This window comes from Suricata suricatta, chromosome 3, assembly GCF_006229205.1.
Source record: "Suricata suricatta isolate VVHF042 chromosome 3, meerkat_22Aug2017_6uvM2_HiC, whole genome shotgun sequence".
Lineage (NCBI taxonomy): Eukaryota > Metazoa > Chordata > Mammalia > Carnivora > Herpestidae > Suricata > Suricata suricatta.
This window is the reverse complement of record NC_043702.1, coordinates 22,584,518-22,602,269: the sequence shown is the minus strand read 5'-3', so window position 1 is coordinate 22,602,269 and position 17,752 is coordinate 22,584,518. Positions and strand designations below refer to the sequence as shown.

At 36.4% G+C, this 17,752-nt stretch overlaps 1 protein-coding gene across 1 annotated transcript in view; it reads left to right on the top strand.

Moving 5' to 3' along the window:
• The first annotated feature begins 433 nt into the window (after positions 1 to 433).
• Positions 434 to 17,752, top strand: part of SPAG16 (sperm associated antigen 16) — a 919,440-nt gene continuing 902,121 nt past the window's right edge. The window contains exons 1-4 of the mRNA XM_029933901.1: positions 434 to 585; positions 9,441 to 9,487; positions 10,629 to 10,724; positions 14,936 to 15,054. Coding sequence (XP_029789761.1) covers positions 459 to 585; positions 9,441 to 9,487; positions 10,629 to 10,724; positions 14,936 to 15,054 — 389 coding nt within the window. The 5' untranslated portion in view covers positions 434 to 458. The remainder of the gene's footprint in view (positions 586 to 9,440; positions 9,488 to 10,628; positions 10,725 to 14,935; positions 15,055 to 17,752) is intronic.

Below are 17,752 nucleotides of genomic sequence, written 5' to 3'. Positions count from 1 at the left end.
TCAGTGATGATTTCTGCAACTTATTTTTTTCCCCTTCTTTTCCCTGTGGACAATTGGGGCTCTCCAAACATCTAAAATTAGGGGTCTGATGAGGGGCATGCAAGAACTGGGAAAAAGGCAACTTAGGGAAGCAGTAAGTGAGAAAGAAATTCTTGTGGTAAAACGAAAACAAAACCAAACCAAACCCCAAGCTGGCTCGTCAACAAAATGTATATAATCCAAGCCAACTGTTTTCCTGCATTTTATCTCATCCACTCCAGGAGCTGCGTCCGGGTAACTAGGCAACGACGTTGCCGTGGTAACCTGTGAAGCTGAGGTTTAGGACTGGAGCAACCCTTAGGCGCGCAGAACTGGCCTGGTGGCCGCCGTTGTGTCAGGCTCTCGCGAGATCTGCGTGCGGTCTCGGGCAGGCGTCTTCGCAGTTGCTCTTAGGAAGGCAGCGGGCCGACCAGCCTCAGATGGCTGATAAGCAAGCGGTGCCCATGTCGGCCCTGCAAGTCCTGGAAGAAGCTTTGGGCATGGACTTGACGGCTGCTGGGGACACCGCGGAGGCGGTGGCGGCCGAGGGCGCCTACTACCTGGAGCGTATCCTTAAGTGTAGGCGCGGCCTCCAGGCGCTGCCCTTGGTAACGGGTCTGGGGTTGAGGGCGCGGGTTTCCCACTGGGGGCGCCCTCTCAGGCTTGTGGCCCCGAAGCCGGCCAAACCGCCTTTTGGACCTCACGGTGGCGTCTCCGCCACAGTGTTCCCCTACTAACCACCCACTACATTTCTCGTCTTTCAGGAGTGTTAGGCTGCCGCGTTCCTGTTGGAAGAAGGAATCTCGTACTTAGTCGCCACTCTGCAAACTTTGGATGGAAGTTTTATGTTACGGTGGTGCAAAAGATGGATTCAACCCCCTCCTTTCGCTTAGTGGTTTTCCTAAATGAGCCAGAACCCTTCGGAACACCGTGGGAACCAATTCAGTCAGGAAAGTTGGGAGTCAGGGAAAGACTTTCTGCCTTTGGGTTCTAACGAGCTGAAGCTCAGAATTTTCAACCTGTGGCTCTGTAGATGGTTCAGTTGTCCAATGCTTAAATGATTTGTTGTGGTAGCATCAACTTCCTAGGTAGTTTCAGTTTTGGCTACTTAATAATAGTTTCGACATTTTTTTTTTTAAAGCAACTAAATGATGACCTGGTGAGCTGAAAAGGCTCAGAGGTGTTAAGAAGAAATCAGCGATGAGCAATTATCAATGGAAATATCAGAAAAAAGAAATAGTCATATGTGAATAGTTAGGTTCACTATTTCTAGGCTTTTGAGCTTACCTTCTCTAGGCATATAGAGTAACTGTACTGGAGAGAGAGGAGAGTTCATGAGAAGAAGGTATCTACTTTTTTTCAGACAAGTAGGTGAGAAGGTTTTCTCTTTTATTCTTAAAGATATCAAAAAAATTCCAAAATCTGCCTTATTATTATTTTTTAGTCCAACTATGAATCCCCCAGCTTTAATTCAAGACTTGAGAGATTCAGCAATGATTCGTTTTGTGGGCTTTGGCAAACTGCTTCCCCTGTCCTGACCAGGCTCTGTACACATCAGTGCTTTGGGGAGCTTTGAAGAACTTAGTTGAAAAGATCAAAGAAAATACGTGGTATTTTATTCAATGCAAGCATTATTTTTATAGGAATATAATTTTTAATAGTTCAAAATCAATTTAAATAAAATCTGTAGGTGCCTTAGTGTCTTAAATGAGGCACTGTACTATTTCCATAGCTCTAAATAGTTGTCTTTTCCAGTAAAATTCCTTTTTAAATTAAAAAATGAGTCAATGATTCTTTCAGAACTTAAATGCAATAATTGTAAAGTTATTCAGTGTCCCTGGTAGTGAATGGTAACCAGCATCTTACTTTTGTCTACATTAAGATGATTTCTGGAACACAGTTTGTTAACATGAGGCAAACACAATGGGTTAATATTTTTGCAAACATCCTTGTGAAATCAGTGGTGGGACTCCAATATTGTACAGCTTTTAGGTTTCCTTAATTTTCAGGGAGATCACTGGGTCACCATTGTGAACATATTGCAGTTTGCAAAAAACCTGTCTTACAAAAACTTCTCCAAATAATCACATTTTTAAATACAAGCAACTCTAACTTTTTAGAATTTTATTATATGGTTTATGAATTATCTGGCCTTTTTGCTTTTCTTCCATCTCTGGTTGACTACTATTTTGGGTTTCAACAAAAGGGTAGTCAAGGGATAGCAAAACTACAAATATGGCCAATTTTCCTACATTCAGTGTTTAGGTAAGAAGTTTGTCATAACTGAGGCTTTAACTCTTAGTTAAAATGAAGTTTGAGGATTACTTTTGAATGCCAATTATCCCTGTATCCCTGGGCTCTCTTAACATGCATAATTAAGAGTTAACTATATAATGTTACTTGACATTGTTTCTTAAGGCAATTATGATAGTTGCTGAAGTGAGACTTTCTTGGGTTTAAAGTCTTTAGCTTTCAGGTAGTTTAGCTGAGCTATTGCAGTGGGTAAATAAAAGTTATAATGTGCACAAATGAATCAGAAATCTGATGTTCTCTACTTTGCACATATAATCACTTCTAAGCTACTGCATTTGGTCTTGTGCTTCTCTTATTTATTACTGAACAGATGCTCCTTAGAATACTAGACAACAAGATATCAATATTAAAATTTTAAAAGAGGTTGACTGTAATTCTCCAGGAAGTCCCCTTTTTCTCTGCTGTTACACATTCAAACATAAAGAACATGTATTGCTTAATAGGGCCCAAACCAGACCCTCTGATATTCTGCTCCTGTAGCTGGATTTTCATTATTTTATCTTTCAAGGCATTCCAACACTAAAAATTTGGCTTCTTAGATCTTGGACATAAATTTGCTGACCACTGAAGTGGTCTACTTTGGCCTCTCCAACAATTTCTAACGGTTGAGTGAGTTTAAGCCAGTCCTTTGAAGCTGATCAACTCTGGATTCAGTCCCAAAGTCACCTATTTATGAAAATGCAAAATTAAGGATTCTATGTCAATTGAAATATGGTGAGCACACTTAGATACCCCATCTAAGATGCATGCTTGTTTTCTTAAATTATATCCCTAGACACTATTTCATTGCAATAGTAATGTTCGGTGATAACTATAATTATTATCACTGAACTTTCTTTTTACTTATTGTTTTTAATATTTAGTGATTTTTCCCAATCTCTTATGTTACTTCTCTGGAACGTTTATAGTATTGAGTGAGAAGATATTTGTAAAATCCTTAATAATAATTATGTACTCAAGCCACCCATTTCTTATTATCATTGGAAAAATGAATTTGCCCATGGGATCTTAGTTGCATCCTACATATATTCAAATACAAGGATAGATAGTCTGAATGTAGAATCTAGACCAAAAGGCATGTTACTAAAACTGGGGTGCTGAATTTTACATGCATGAAAGTCATAGGCTATTTGGAAAGAAAAAAACATTTTGTTGTGTGTCCTCTAGTCTGGGAAAACTTTAATGTGCATATGAATCAAAGATACGGATCTTTAAATGAAGACTCTAATTCAGCAAGTTCTAGTGAGGGCTGAAATTCTGCATTGCTAACAAGCTCCCAGGTGTTGCTGGTGCTTCTGGTCTAAAGACTATACTTGGAGTAATAAGGCTGTAAATAAATTTCTTAACTACTAGCCATTAGATTTTCAGATAGAGGTATATCTATATTTTTAGTTATAGAGCCCATATCTTTGGATCTCCTGGCTTAGAAGTGGGAAAAACTTAAACCACCATCCACTATGAGAACAGTGAGCCTTATATTTTGAAAAGAAAGTTATTTTCCAGCTTCTGAGTCAGAAGTTGTGCAAGTGGTATCTGGGGCAGGGGCAGACAATCAATCTCCCTCTTGCCGCGTCTGTGGAATTGATAGTGGCTCCCTGGTAGGTGGTGTTAATAAGATTCTGAGACCTCCTGAAGACTTGGTGGGAAAGATTGCAGAAAAAAATAACAGCAGGAAAAGTGGTAGTAAGTGGTAGCCAGTTATTTGCCATCTTTGGCATCATCTTTACATGATTTAAACTGGTATTCCTAAGGAACTATGACTGTGATGTTTGCTATTTACAGTGCTTTTATTTCAATTTGGTAAGCAAAATGTTGATCAGGGAGGATCCAGGCTAGATTTTCGATTGCCTTTAGGCACATTGGTTCTGCAGTGATGGCAAAGATTACAAAGCAGATTCTGTCTATAGTAGCCTTGGGAAATCATGTAAATACAATTAGCTGTATGTTTCATTCCAGTTCTTTATAATGATGCGGCTGCTGGCAGCAGTGATCACTACCTCCAGTGCAGCAGTGGGAAGAGACCAGTGTGTGAGGAAAACTTTGTATGGTGTTCACATTCTAAAAATCGTTCATAGTTTTCTGGCTGTGGTTCATTTACAGCCTCGTTAGTGACCCCATCATATCAACTGTCACCTCAAGCTCGACTCCGTTATGCCAGCAGAAATGCTTCTAGCAGTTGTGTCTCCTGTAGGACTGTGACGGATTGAGGGTTTCTGTGTGGGTGTCTACTGGCCTATTTTCTGATAGGATCTACAGGGTCAGGATCTGGTACAGATTCCTCCAGTGCAGAAACTGCCAGTTAGTTCACCCGTGGTGACCAAGTATTATCAGGGAGCTGATCCATACGATGCACAATCACAGATACTACCGTATTCCTTCCAGAGCGAGTGGAGATGTGGAGAGCGGGACTCGTCTGAGTGTAGGCTCTGGCTCTGGGATGCTGAACCTGGCCTAGAATAGGGTAGGACTATGAGCTGTGGCTGCAGTCAGGGAGGAAGCAGAATCACACACTGTACCCTGGGCAAGAGGAGACTCGAAAACCAGTCAGCTGAATGTCAACCTAACCTTAAGCAGGCAGAAAGGCAATAACGAGATCTAAAGAGAACAGAAGAGAGGGAAAAATTAATTTTGGAAATGGAGTTTAACAATGTTCTTTGAAGGAATACTCGCCACATAATAAGGGAGTTTTTCTTGGCATTAAGAAACTGATTTTAAGTCAAAATTCTGGTTTATTCTGCAATGGAAAAAATCGCTTGGAGAACTGTGACAAGCTTAACTGTATGGACGTTTTCTGCAGAATCGGATCGCCTTAGAGATTAAATTACACAAGAGAAAGTTGTCTGGTAAAAGTAGAATGAGAGTAAAGGGTTTCTATCATTCAGGCAATTCTTCATCAATTGCTTATTCCTTTTCTGGCAACATTGCTTCCAAAGCACTTTTTCCCACCTTTTTTTTTTTTTTTTTTACACATGGTGTTCCATCAGATCCTGCTTCACTCAGTGTTTCTGGCTGTCCCAATGGCCAAGGGAATCAATATGTGTACAACCTACAGGATTCTTTTTATGAGAATGGGAGAGTGTGATTTCTCTCAGGCTTCACAACCAGAAATTGCTGTACATCTGCTGAGAAACTCATCTGTTTTCATTGGATGGACACTGAATTGGTATCTGATTACATTCCCCTCTTTACCCTTACTGCTGGGAAGCTTTGGGTCAAACCTGTGGCTTATGTTTGACAGAGTTCCTGAGACCTTATGGCATGTACTGTGTCTTCACCTTTATCTTATTTCTGTTCTTTCTCTTTAAATTTCCATATTTGCTTATTTTTATATTTTGTACTATATGCATATTTGTAAACTGCCACGCAATCATTTGAGAATTCATTTGTGCATTTGTCCATGTGTTGCTGGCCAGGTAAGCCAGATAGATGCCTGCAAACACACATGCCAAAGTACATTTATTTCTTCAGTAGCACTGCAACATCACATTTCAACTCAGTTGCTCATGGGAAGATTTTATGTGCGGATCATTTTTGCAGATACTGAACATACCGGTCAAGGAAAATAGTAGTTCGTATTTTGGATGTTTGTCCACTTCTGGATCTTTGGTCACATTAATCTCTTGCTCTTGGCTAATTTAATCTTTGGGTCTGTAGCCCTCTTTTATACTTCTCTTTCCTTTAAGTTTCTTCAAATTGAGCTATTTAAATGATTTGATTTAGCTGTTGGTAATATAATACTTGAAAGTTTGGAAAATAAGTGAGGGTTCATTACCTAGGATTTTGGTAAAAATTGCACATTCCTTTTGTGTCACTGTAGACACAATATGATATTTTTATTCAAGAAACTTGTCTTTGTCACTTATAGATATGTGATTTTTGGGAAGTATCTTAATCTATTTGATTAAGTTTCTTTCTCTTATTTTTTATTTAGAAATGATTATTCAATGTCAGAGGATTGCTTTTAGAATAGACATGATAATGATCCATATGACAACTTTTTAAGCTTTATAAATGATAGTTTTTTTTCACTTACTATTTTGATTTGGGGAAAAAGTATATTATTAGGGTTTGAAAGCTGTTGCCTCATATTTTCTGGGTGACAGTATGACAAGTGTTGTTTGATATTTCTAAAGCTTTGAGGACAAATCATTTTTTTTCCTCTCCATATTGCTATGTTTTACAACCTATGCTTTGGTGTTTCTTCCTCACATTAATCTTATCAGTTGGCCAATTTACAATTTTAAACTCTATCTAAATGATTTTAGAATATTTACTTCTTTGTGAATTGTATTATGGTATGAGCAGTGATGAAGGATGGCATTGCTTTTCTGGAGACTTAAAGGCAAATGACTTCTTACAAAATCAAGTTTTAGTGACTGTCATGCAGAAAAGGGCATACTTTTCCATAAAAAAAAAAACTGATTTCCTGTAGCTGAACATCAGGGAATTTTATCTAATTAAGTGAAAATGTATCAGAAAAATCTAAATTAGAAAGGAGGAAGATATAGAGTGATTTTTATTAATCCATTCATTTCAAAGCCTGGGGGAACAGGGCCATGAGAGACTTCCGAGACTTCTCCACAGGTACTCCTCTCTTTCTAGAACAAGGAAAATAATAACAAATACTTGCATATCATTTACTCTAAGCTAGGCATCGTTCTAGATGATTTACATGCATTAACTCTTTTAATACTCTTGAAACCCCATAAGGTATCTGTGGTCGCCAGCTTCATAGTAATCCTCACATCCTCCTTATGCTCTTATTTAGTTCCCTTATGTGCTGAATAGGGTTGATCTATATAACCAGGAGGATATGAATAAGTCATGATGTGTGATTTCTGAGGTTTGGTCTTGAAAGACATTGGGTCTTCCCCTTTGTTTTCTTATATTGCTTATTCTGGGGGCAGCTAGCCACTATGTCTGAAGAATGCTGAAGAAGCACGTAGAGAGACTTAACCTGGGGAGGAAATGAAACCTGTAGCCAACAATGTAAGAGCCATCTTTGAAATGGATCCTGTTGCCTCCACTGAGCCTTCAGTGGATAGCAGGACTGCTATCTTGACTGAGTCTCATGAGAGACCCCAAATCAAAATCCACAAGCTAAGCCACTACTGAATTCTTGAACACAGAAACTGAGATAGTGGATGCTTACTGTTAAGCCTTAGTGTTTGGGGAGTTTGTTAAGCAACAATAATAAAAAGTACAGATTTTGGTACCTGAAAGTGGGATTCTAACATAAGAAATGCTTTAAAAGATTGGAGTGGCTCTGGAACTGAAATAGGACAGATGTTAGAAGTTCTTTAAGTAGGATGTTATGAAAGCTAAATACCTTGAACAGACTGTTAGTGGAAGCCTGGTGGTCTTTTAAGAAGGCTGATGACAAAGGGACTAAAGAAAGGAGAGTGAGGCAAGGGCTATTGGAAACTATTCCATAGTAGAAGATTAACTAATGTAAGTAGGTACTTCACTCCTGGTGCCCAGCATGAGTATTCTAGGATCAGCTGCAAAGATGCATCTTTTTTTTTTTTCCTGTAGTGGTTTAATCTACCACATTAGTTTTTAATTAGTTATTAGTTATTTTAATTAGTTATTTAATCAGTTAAATTAATTAGTTATATTTGAGCCAAAATTACTTTTCACCATGTTACTGGGAGATAAATTCTTGTTTCGCAATGAAAATGCTGGCCTTTTGATGGTATCTGGTTCCTAAGAATTGTTCATAACTGAAATAGGCTTAAGTGTCTCTTCAAGTGGATAGAATAAATAGTGAAGAGTTACTGCTTACGATGGAGCTGGATAACCTATCTTTTAGAGGTTTGGAACTGGGTGGAAGATCATTGGCAAACACTTCAAGTGTTTGCATAGCATAGAAAATGACTATGGAATAACCAGAGAGGTGTACAGCACGGTGAAACCTGATCTCCTGGGGCTGATCACCCCCAGCGTTAGGTCCTAGCTGTGTGGACTTGTGCTTGCGAGTCCTGATCTGTACAGTGGAGATGATAATAGCTTGTAGGAGAAGGGTGAGGGACCAGGTCCGGCTTCTATTAAATACTGTATAAGTGATATCAGTTCTTATTACAAACACCAAAAGTTGTTATTTATACACACCTTTAGCTAACTCTTAGAAGATAATTTCTCATAACCAGTAGGAAATGACAGCTGGGCTAATCTCATCTCTGATTTTCATAACCATTATTATACATTAAAGTGTTTAATTTCATACATTTTGAACTTGGCATAATCATAATCATGTCTGTACATGTGGAGAGAAATATAAACCCACCAACCAACAAAATGTTGGTATATGTTGTGATGCCTTTCAAAATTAAATGTTATCTTGAAGTTTTCATTTGTAATTAAAGTAACTTACAGTTTTTAAAGTCTTACAGCAATGCTGTTAGAATTTTTTATTAGTCATTTCCATTGATATTTTAATGCCTATTTTTTGATATGTTATGAACCACTGAATTATGATTACTGTGTATTTTAATTTGCTTAAAAATTAGGCTGTCTTTCCTGAGAATGAAATTTAATTTTAAAATCAGAATATATAATAAATAAGTAGACGTTTAAGTAATTTTTACTATGGAAACAGTGAAATCTGTGTGAACTTTTATGTGAATATTGATGTGCTTTTTAGACATTCATAATACTTTAAAGAAGTCACAGTGCACTGTGACTGACTCTGGAGCTCTGGGAAATTAAATTAGTTTGAGATAAATTAAAAAAATTTACTGTCATAGCTTTCTTGTCCATAATTTTTCTTTTTTCTTTCTAATCTACACTATCTCATTATATATACCCTGTACATTTTTGTAAGCCTTAGAACCAAGTTGGAACTCATTAGATAGTAAATAGATGTATGGGAATGTAGCTTTTCATAGGTTTGGGTTGTGTAGAGCAATACTTTAATAATAAAAATCTTTTGTTTTAAAATATCTATATTTGTAGGTTGTATGGGGAAGGGAAATTTTAAAAAGAGCTTAAATTACATTTACCAAATTGGTAAGATAAATGGATCTAATACTGAATTTTACTGTCAAATCAATTTTAAATAAATCATTGTATTCCATATATTTTGAGATTGAAACTTGACATGATTTCAGAGGTCACCATAACTGAGGCATCTGAAGATGATTATGAATATGAAGAGGTAATTTTCTCATTTTAATTATTTACTCTGTAAATTCATTGTCATTCTAATGAAATATTTATTTTATATTATTTTTTGTTTTCTTTTAGACATTAATTTTTTAACTGAATTTAGCTAACATCAGTTAGTGAAGAGTGAAGTGTGAAAGTTCTATTTAAAGTTTAGATTGGTTAATCCATCTGGCTCTTTTGGTTTTCCTGTTAATTGTGCTTGAGTTACCTCCTTATCCCCTGTCTTGTTGGTCCTTACTCCAGACTACACGTCCAGCAGGCTTTCCTTCCCAAACACCCATTCTGCTCTTGGACAGGTTTTCTAGGTCCCCACTACTGGCTGCAGCTCAGATCCCATGCTTCCTTTCAGCTTAACTTTAATTCGGTGGGTAACATAGTTCCTGCCTGAAATCTTTCCTTTCATTCACTGTTCGGATAGGACCTCTTCTTCCTTCTGACTTGACACATAGAGTCACTCCTAAATGACAGGCACTACAAGTGAAACTGTGGAAGCAAGTCCAGGAATTTGTGGCCTGAGAAACTAAAGAACAAACAGTAGATAAACTTTTTATTATACTAGTAAAACAGAGATAATCTGAACATGTGCCATATGAAATTACTGAAGGAGTTAATGTAAGATACATAAAACTCATCAGCGTGCAAGAGGCACTCAGTGAGTGTTAACCATCATTAGTATCATAATTAGAGTCAGTTGCATTTTTACAAGAGCTTAACATTCAGGCAGTGAGTTTTATTTTGTGTGTGTGTGTGTGTGTGTGTGTGTGTGTGTGTGTGTGTGTTTTAATAAACTAGGGATTTGCAGTTACTCATAGTTAGGAAAAAGAAATGGCCTTATATATTTTTTTTCTCAGTAGAGTTGTTAGACTACATTTGTCATTATAGATAAGAGCAGATGCCTATAAACTGATCTTGAGTTTATCAGAAGTGACATTGATGATGTTTACGAGGAAGTCAGAGAGCTTCCTGCATGGTTATCCGTTTGTCAGAGAACTTCAGAATGACAAGGCATCTTAGAGAAGGTGTATAGTTTTGTGATTCTTTATTTTGTGAGGAAAAATTATTTCTGAAATGAAGTAAGGTACTTTTATATTCCCTGCTTATTCTTTCTATACTCTTTCTCTTTGACTTAGATACCAGATGACAACTTTAGCATTCCAGAAGGTGAAGAAGATCTGGCAAAAGCAATTAAGATGGTCCAAGAAACAGCTACAGATACTCAGATTTTGGTAAGAATTTTGAACAAGCTGTAGTTTTTGTAGTTTGAACACAGCCTGTGGTTTAGCAGTGAGACTTATGTGAAGTTTTAAAAGTCATTTAAACTTTAAGTACTTTACTTACTAAGTGCAATCCTATCACTCGTTGTGCCTTTTTCTCTTCTGTTTTTATCATCACACCTTAACTTTAAGTAAGTAGGCATATTTGTTCCTTTTTGGATTGTCATTTTCCACATCATGGTTGCTCTTTTTGTTAAACCTTTATTTTTGAGAGAGAGAGAGAGAGAGAAAGAGAGAAAGAGCACGAGAGCAAGTGAGCCAACCAGAGCATGAGCAGAGGAGGGGCAGAGAGAGAGGGAGATAAAGAATCTGAAACAGATTCTGGGCTCTGAGCTGTCCACACAGAGCATGCCTATAAACTGATCATGACCTGAGCTGAAGTTGGACGCTTAACCAACTGAGCCACCCACGTGCCCCCACATCATGGTTACTCTTGTGTAACTTCAAGACAAATGACACCTTCTCTCAGACTCTGCCTGTTTAATCTCACCGGATATTAAACCAAGGATTTTCAACATTAATGTACAGAATTACACATTGTATACAGACACTAAAATGTATTTTGTAAATATTCTGTGTTTTTTTATGGAAGTATTTATATAATAGGGATACTTAATATGTTATAACTTTTTTCTTATGAGCTATTTTACTGAAGACTGTGGTAGAGGATTTGTTTATTATTTATTTATATTTATATTTATTTATTTAGAGATGGGAATGGAGGGAGGGGCAGGGTGGGGGAGAGAGAGGGAATCCCAAACATCCTCCATGTGTCAGCACAGAGCCTGATGTGGGGCTCAACTCACAAATTGTGAGATCATGACCTGAGCCGAAGTCCAGAGTCAGACACTTAACCAACTGAGCTAACCAGGTGCTCCTGGGATATGTTGTTTTTATTAAACTAGTCTTTCATTCCTTGAGATAGGGAAGTATCTCATTTAAATTTAATACCTAACCCCTTTCATGGTGCCTGGCATGTGGAAGACGTTCAACAAATATATGTTGAGTAAATGGAACATTTATGATCACATTATAGCTTAGAATATTTATGTATATGAATGTGTGTGTTGTATATAATATGTTGATAGGATTGTAAGTCTCCACGTGTAAGAAACATGGCATTTTAAGGTAGTAGGATTTCTGCTTTAGATTTTTCAAAGTATATGTATCAAATGAAGTCAGGAATAAATTGAAAGAAAATACTATTTGAGATAGCAGGAATCTACCAGGTATGTTGAAACCATACATACAAATGTACATACAAACAGCAGCTCAAAGACATATTTAGAAAGTAGATTAGGTACAGTCTCTCCTTTTCCTTCCATGTTCCCAATTCCTTCAACTATCTTCCATCTCACTCTAAATATCATTTTCAAATTTATTGACCAAAAACACCAAGATAGCATTTGTTATTCTAAAATGAATGTTTACTTCCAACAATGTTATACTCTTACCCAGCAGTTACATGTAAATTTCCACCGTAATGCAGACTTGAAGGGATCCTGTATTGTGCTACTTTGGCACCTTCCATGTTTGATATAGGGTCCTGCATATAATCAACACTCTTATATAATATCTTTTAAAATGGCCTTAGGAAAGTATTCCAAATTATTCTGCTTGAGCTTTAAAAAATTCATTTTAACACTCTAGTCATTGGGATGCCTGGGTGGCTCAGTCGGTTAAGTGTCTGACTTCTGCTCAGGTCATGATCTCACAGTTTGTAGGTTTAAGCCCCGCATCAGGCTCTGTGCTGACAGCTAGCTGTCTTCGAATTCTGTGTCTCCCTCTCTCTCTGACTCTCCCCTGCTCATGCTGTCTCTCTTTGTCCCTCAAAAATAAATAAAAACATAAAAAAATATTTAAAAAAAACCCTAGTCATTTGTCAGGAAATTTCTGTAGCCTGTCAAATTTGCTTCAGCTGATCACTGTTTTGAACATTGTAGCAACTAATAGTAATTAAGATCAGCATTAAATTATGTATTGCACTTTTGAAAAGCACTTTTTAGGGGCACCTGGCTGGATCAGTTGGTTAAGTGCCTGACTCTTGACTTCAGCTCAGGTCATGATCTCAACGGTTTGTGAGGTCAAGCCCTGCATTGGCTCTCTGCTGACAATGAAGACCCTGCCTGGGATTCTATTTCTCCTTCTGTCTCACCCCTCCACTGCTTGTGCGTTCTCGCTTGCTCTCTCGCTCTCTCTCTCTCGCTCTGTGTCTCAAAATAAATAAACTTAAAAATTTTTTAAAAAAGAAAAGAAATTTTTAGGGCAACAGAGATTCTTTCCTCACTGCATTTCTATGTGACTATTACTAGGTAGGTAACATTTACCTGGTATGTAACCAAGACCGAGTTAAGAAGGACAAAGAAGAAGGAAAGTCTGCTTCTGAGTTTCTGTATGTGAAAATAGATCTGACTATCTGAATGACTCCCAGATTGGTAAGATCTTGCCATTGAGAGGAAAATGAATGCACTCTGGGGGCAATCATACTGTTGATATTCGTAAGAGTTTACCCATTATTTGACTTATTTCATACATGGGCTAATGTGATATAGTGGTTTTTATGGCTATTCTAATTTCATATCTCACTTACTGAAGTATCTCCACTTTTCTAAGTTATGGCTCTTCAAACATGTTCCCTGGCATCATATAGTAAATATTTGAGATTTTGATAAGATTTCTATTGCAATTCATCTCTCTCTTGTAGTATGAAAGGAGGCATAGACAATATGTAAATAAATGGGCATGGCTGTGTTCTAATACACTTTATTTATAAAATTCTGTGCCCTGATATAGTTGATAGACTTATTTAATTCTGTTATGAAATGGTAGTATAAGCCATTCCATTGCACATAATTTTTTCTTTTTCAGTGTTTCTAAGATCAGGGAGCCAAGATTCATTAGGTTTCTTTTTGTTGTTTTCATTATTTATTTATTTTTAATTTAAAAAAATGTTTATTTATTTTTGAGAGAGGGAAAGAGTGTGAGCAAGGGAAGGACAGAAAGAGAAAGGGACAGAGGATCTGAAATGGGCTCTGTGCTGACAGCAGAGAGCCTGATGTGGGACTCGAACTCACTAACCATGAGATCATGACCTGAGGTGAAGTCAGATGCTTAACTGACTGAGGCACCCAGGCATCTCTATATTTCTTTTAATAATAATAATTTAAAGAATTAAAAGGTCTATACTTTTTTTTTAAATGTGTTTTATGTTATCGAATGGGCAAACTGACCTCCTTATTGTTATTTAGATAATTCAGTCACACTCTTGCCTCAGGGTCTTTGTATTTGCTGATGCTATAACTGGAATATGACTATCTTTCTTTAGATTTATGCTTAGATTCTACCTTATCAGTGAAATCTTTCTTCATCACCCAACATACAGAGCAGTCCAGCCCCACATTCATCTCTGCACCGCATTTGGCTCTCCTGCCCTTTGATCCTTTGCCTTTTTCTTGCCATCAGGTCATATTATATATTTTTAATTTGGTTGTTCATTTTCTATTTCCAACTACTTGACCATTAGGTATGAACACTGAGTCTTGTCTAGGTTTATTACTGCTTTATTCCTAGTGATTAAAATAGTCCCTAGGACATAATACACAACAAAAAATAGATGAAAAAATGAACAAGTGAATAAATAAATGAACAGTCTTTTAGTACCAGAGCTTATTGAAAGGGGTGCCAAGGTGGCTCAGTCAGCAAAGCATCTGACTCTTGATTTTTGCTCAGGTCATGATCCGAGAGTTGTATGATCCGGCCCCATGTTGGACCTTGGTCGGGATTTTCTCTCTCTCTCTCTGCCCCTCCCCTGCTCTCACCTGTGGGGATGCACTCTTTCACTCTCTTTCTCTCAAAGTAAAATTAACAGGGGCGCCTGGGGGGCTTGGTCGGTTAATGTCCAACTTCAGCTCAGGTCATGATCTCATGGTTTGTAGATTTGAGCCCCTTTTCTGGCTGTGTGCTGACAGCCCTGAGCCTGGAGCCTGCTTTGGATTCTGTCTTGCTCTCTCTGCCCCTACCCCACTTGCGTGCGTGTGCGCACGCTCTCTCTCTCACTCTCTCTCTCAAAAATAAACAAACATTAAAAATAAGAAAATAAACTTAACAAAACTTAGTGATGATTTTATATTTTCAAAATGAATAATTATACATTTAAATTTCAGGAACAGAAAACAGTCCTTCCTTCAAAGCAACCACTACCCGAAGTAATAGAAGACTTTCTCTGCAATTTCCTAATCAAAATGGGAATGACCAGAACTCTTGATTGCTTTCAGTCTGAATGGTAAACAGTTATGTGGATAAACAGTTCTCTAGAAATGCTAACACGTCCACTTTTAAGTGTCTTAAAGGACCTGAAGCTTAAAGGAATTTATGCAAAATGGATGAAATGGATGGAAACTTTTCCCATCTTCACCACTGAAACCATAAGACAGACAAACACACACACACACACGCACATGCACACACTCACATAATTAAGATATCAATTTAAAAGAGATTTTTATTAAACATCTTTTCTATATTTGGGTGATTTTCAAAAATCAAGAAAATGGAATATCTCCTAGGGTTGTATAATACAAGGTCTTTTATAAAAATAGTTTTCTAATATGTTCTGCATATTTATTAAATGTATTATTTCCTGCATTAAGATATCCTACCAAGAGTATTACTTTGCTTGTTTTCCTTGTAGTGTAATGGCCTGTCTTTCTCTTCTCACACAACTAATTTATTCTTTTTCTATAAATATTTCTTCATTTGGTAATAAGCAGAATTATATTTTCAAATGATGTCTCAATGCAGAGTTTCTTGTTATAATGGAAAATTTTAATAACTTATTGGTTATTAAAATCATCAGGCATGCTATCTTTATTCCTTTGCTACAGCAGTAATGTCATCAGGCATGTTTTCAGAGTCCTAATATTCCTTAATGAAATATTCTTAAATAATTGCATATAAAATATGTTTGAACTTTAAAAGCCATTGCGTATTATGGAAAGGGAATACTATGATCTATAAAGACGTTTATAGTATTTGGTGGCTAATCCCTAATTTTAAATAAATATAAGGGGCAATTTGTAATTTTTACTAATCCAACTGTGATGTAATTTTTATTTGCTGCTTTGTTGGTTTTGATCTATGGAGACCATATAGATAGAAGAAATTAGTTTTATTATTTTAAATTGCATATCTAAAGTTAATAAATTTAATGAAAAGAACCATTTTTCATTAATACAGTTAAGGAAACAGTAGATTTAATGGTAGAAAAATAATAGTCTTTCTATTAAATTTAGAAATTACACAAATGATATTTATAAAAATGCCCCTATGAAATAATTACAGACATACTAGAAAATACATTTCTGTAAAAGTAGGTAGATGATTAATTAGCAGTACTAATGGAATGAAAAATTAATGTGGCTCAGTCCCATTTTTTCTCCTAAGAATATGTGTTAGGACATATAGGACTTGCATGTTCGTCCAGTTCAAAGTGTAAAATGATTCCCTTTGAGAAACGTGGAACCAAGTATACTCTTCACAGTTAAGTGCTTGTTACATCATATTATCATTTTAGATTTAGCAATTTGAATTAAGATGACATTTCAGGAAACTTCAATAGAATTAGAGCTTATAGAACCCTTGTGTAAGTGTGCCATTTAGTACAATACTATAAGATTAAAGTAATATTCTTATAAAATATCTCTTTATTATATGGTTTAGTAATACTGTGGTTCAAATAATTGTATCCTTATCCCTAGATGTCAGTCTGTAATAAGTTTACAAACTGTTTGTGATAAGATTACATAGTATTGGATATTTTTACTTCACATGAAACATTTTTTACTTTGATCAGAAACGTTTACCTATTCTGCATAGGAGGACTACAGGAATACTAAATATATATATATATATTTTATCATTTTTATTATGAATAAAAATGTTTATACTATTCATTGCTATGAATTCATTTAATCTTATAAAAGTTGACAAAACAAGATTCCCTCACTGTTAGCTTGTAAAACAAAAAACCCTTAAAGTCACCAAAAAACTGGGCAGTGAAATTTGATTTGTGGCCTTTTAATCCTCAAACAGTAATTGCAGTAAATTCTTTAAATCTAACGTCAGCAAACAAATCTGGCCTGCCTCTGATTTTGTAAATAAAATTTTGTTGGCACATAGCCATGACCTTTTCTTAGGTATTGTCCAGGGCTGTGTTCATGCTGCCACAACACTTGTTAGTCACGGTACAGTGGAGAACATATGGCCTAGAAAGCTTTTTTGTGTGTGTATAAATTCTATACTATTTTCTGGCTGTTTACACACACACAAGTTGTGTATGTATGTGGGTAATAGGAATTTTTTTCTATGAACCACAAAAATGTCTGCACTGTGAGTTAGCAGTAGCTAATGGCATTTTGTCTTTGTTGGTGAAGTATTTTCTGTAACTGTCCTGAAAACATGGAGGAAAAATTCTCATTTGATGCTAGTTATTATCTAGGTTATTGCTTCCCTGTCTTTTATATCCTGTACCTTGGGTGCCATCATGAAGGAAAAATAACCCTTCCTCTTATGACACCATTGATATGTTTACTGAAATTCTGTCATACTGTTTCTCATTTGTGACAGTGGCCCTTAAACTCTTTTGAGAGATATATAGACAAACTGTATGAAAGCCTATGTATTTTCTCTCTGAAATAACATGCACGTTCTTCACTTTTAAATAATTCTAAGTAGTTTATGGACCTTATGGTAAATGTGAAGACCATTAATGTAATTTTACTGGCAGTAATGTCATTGGCAGTTCTGTTGGTGGTTAATTTTTTTTCCAGTTCCTAATAGTTATATAACAATATTTTTTCCCATCTAAACACTTTTCAGTCTTATTAAGTGTGAGTGGAAAAAAAGGAAGAAATAAAAAGACCAGGATATTTCTTTAACACATACACACACACACACACACACACACACACACACACACACAC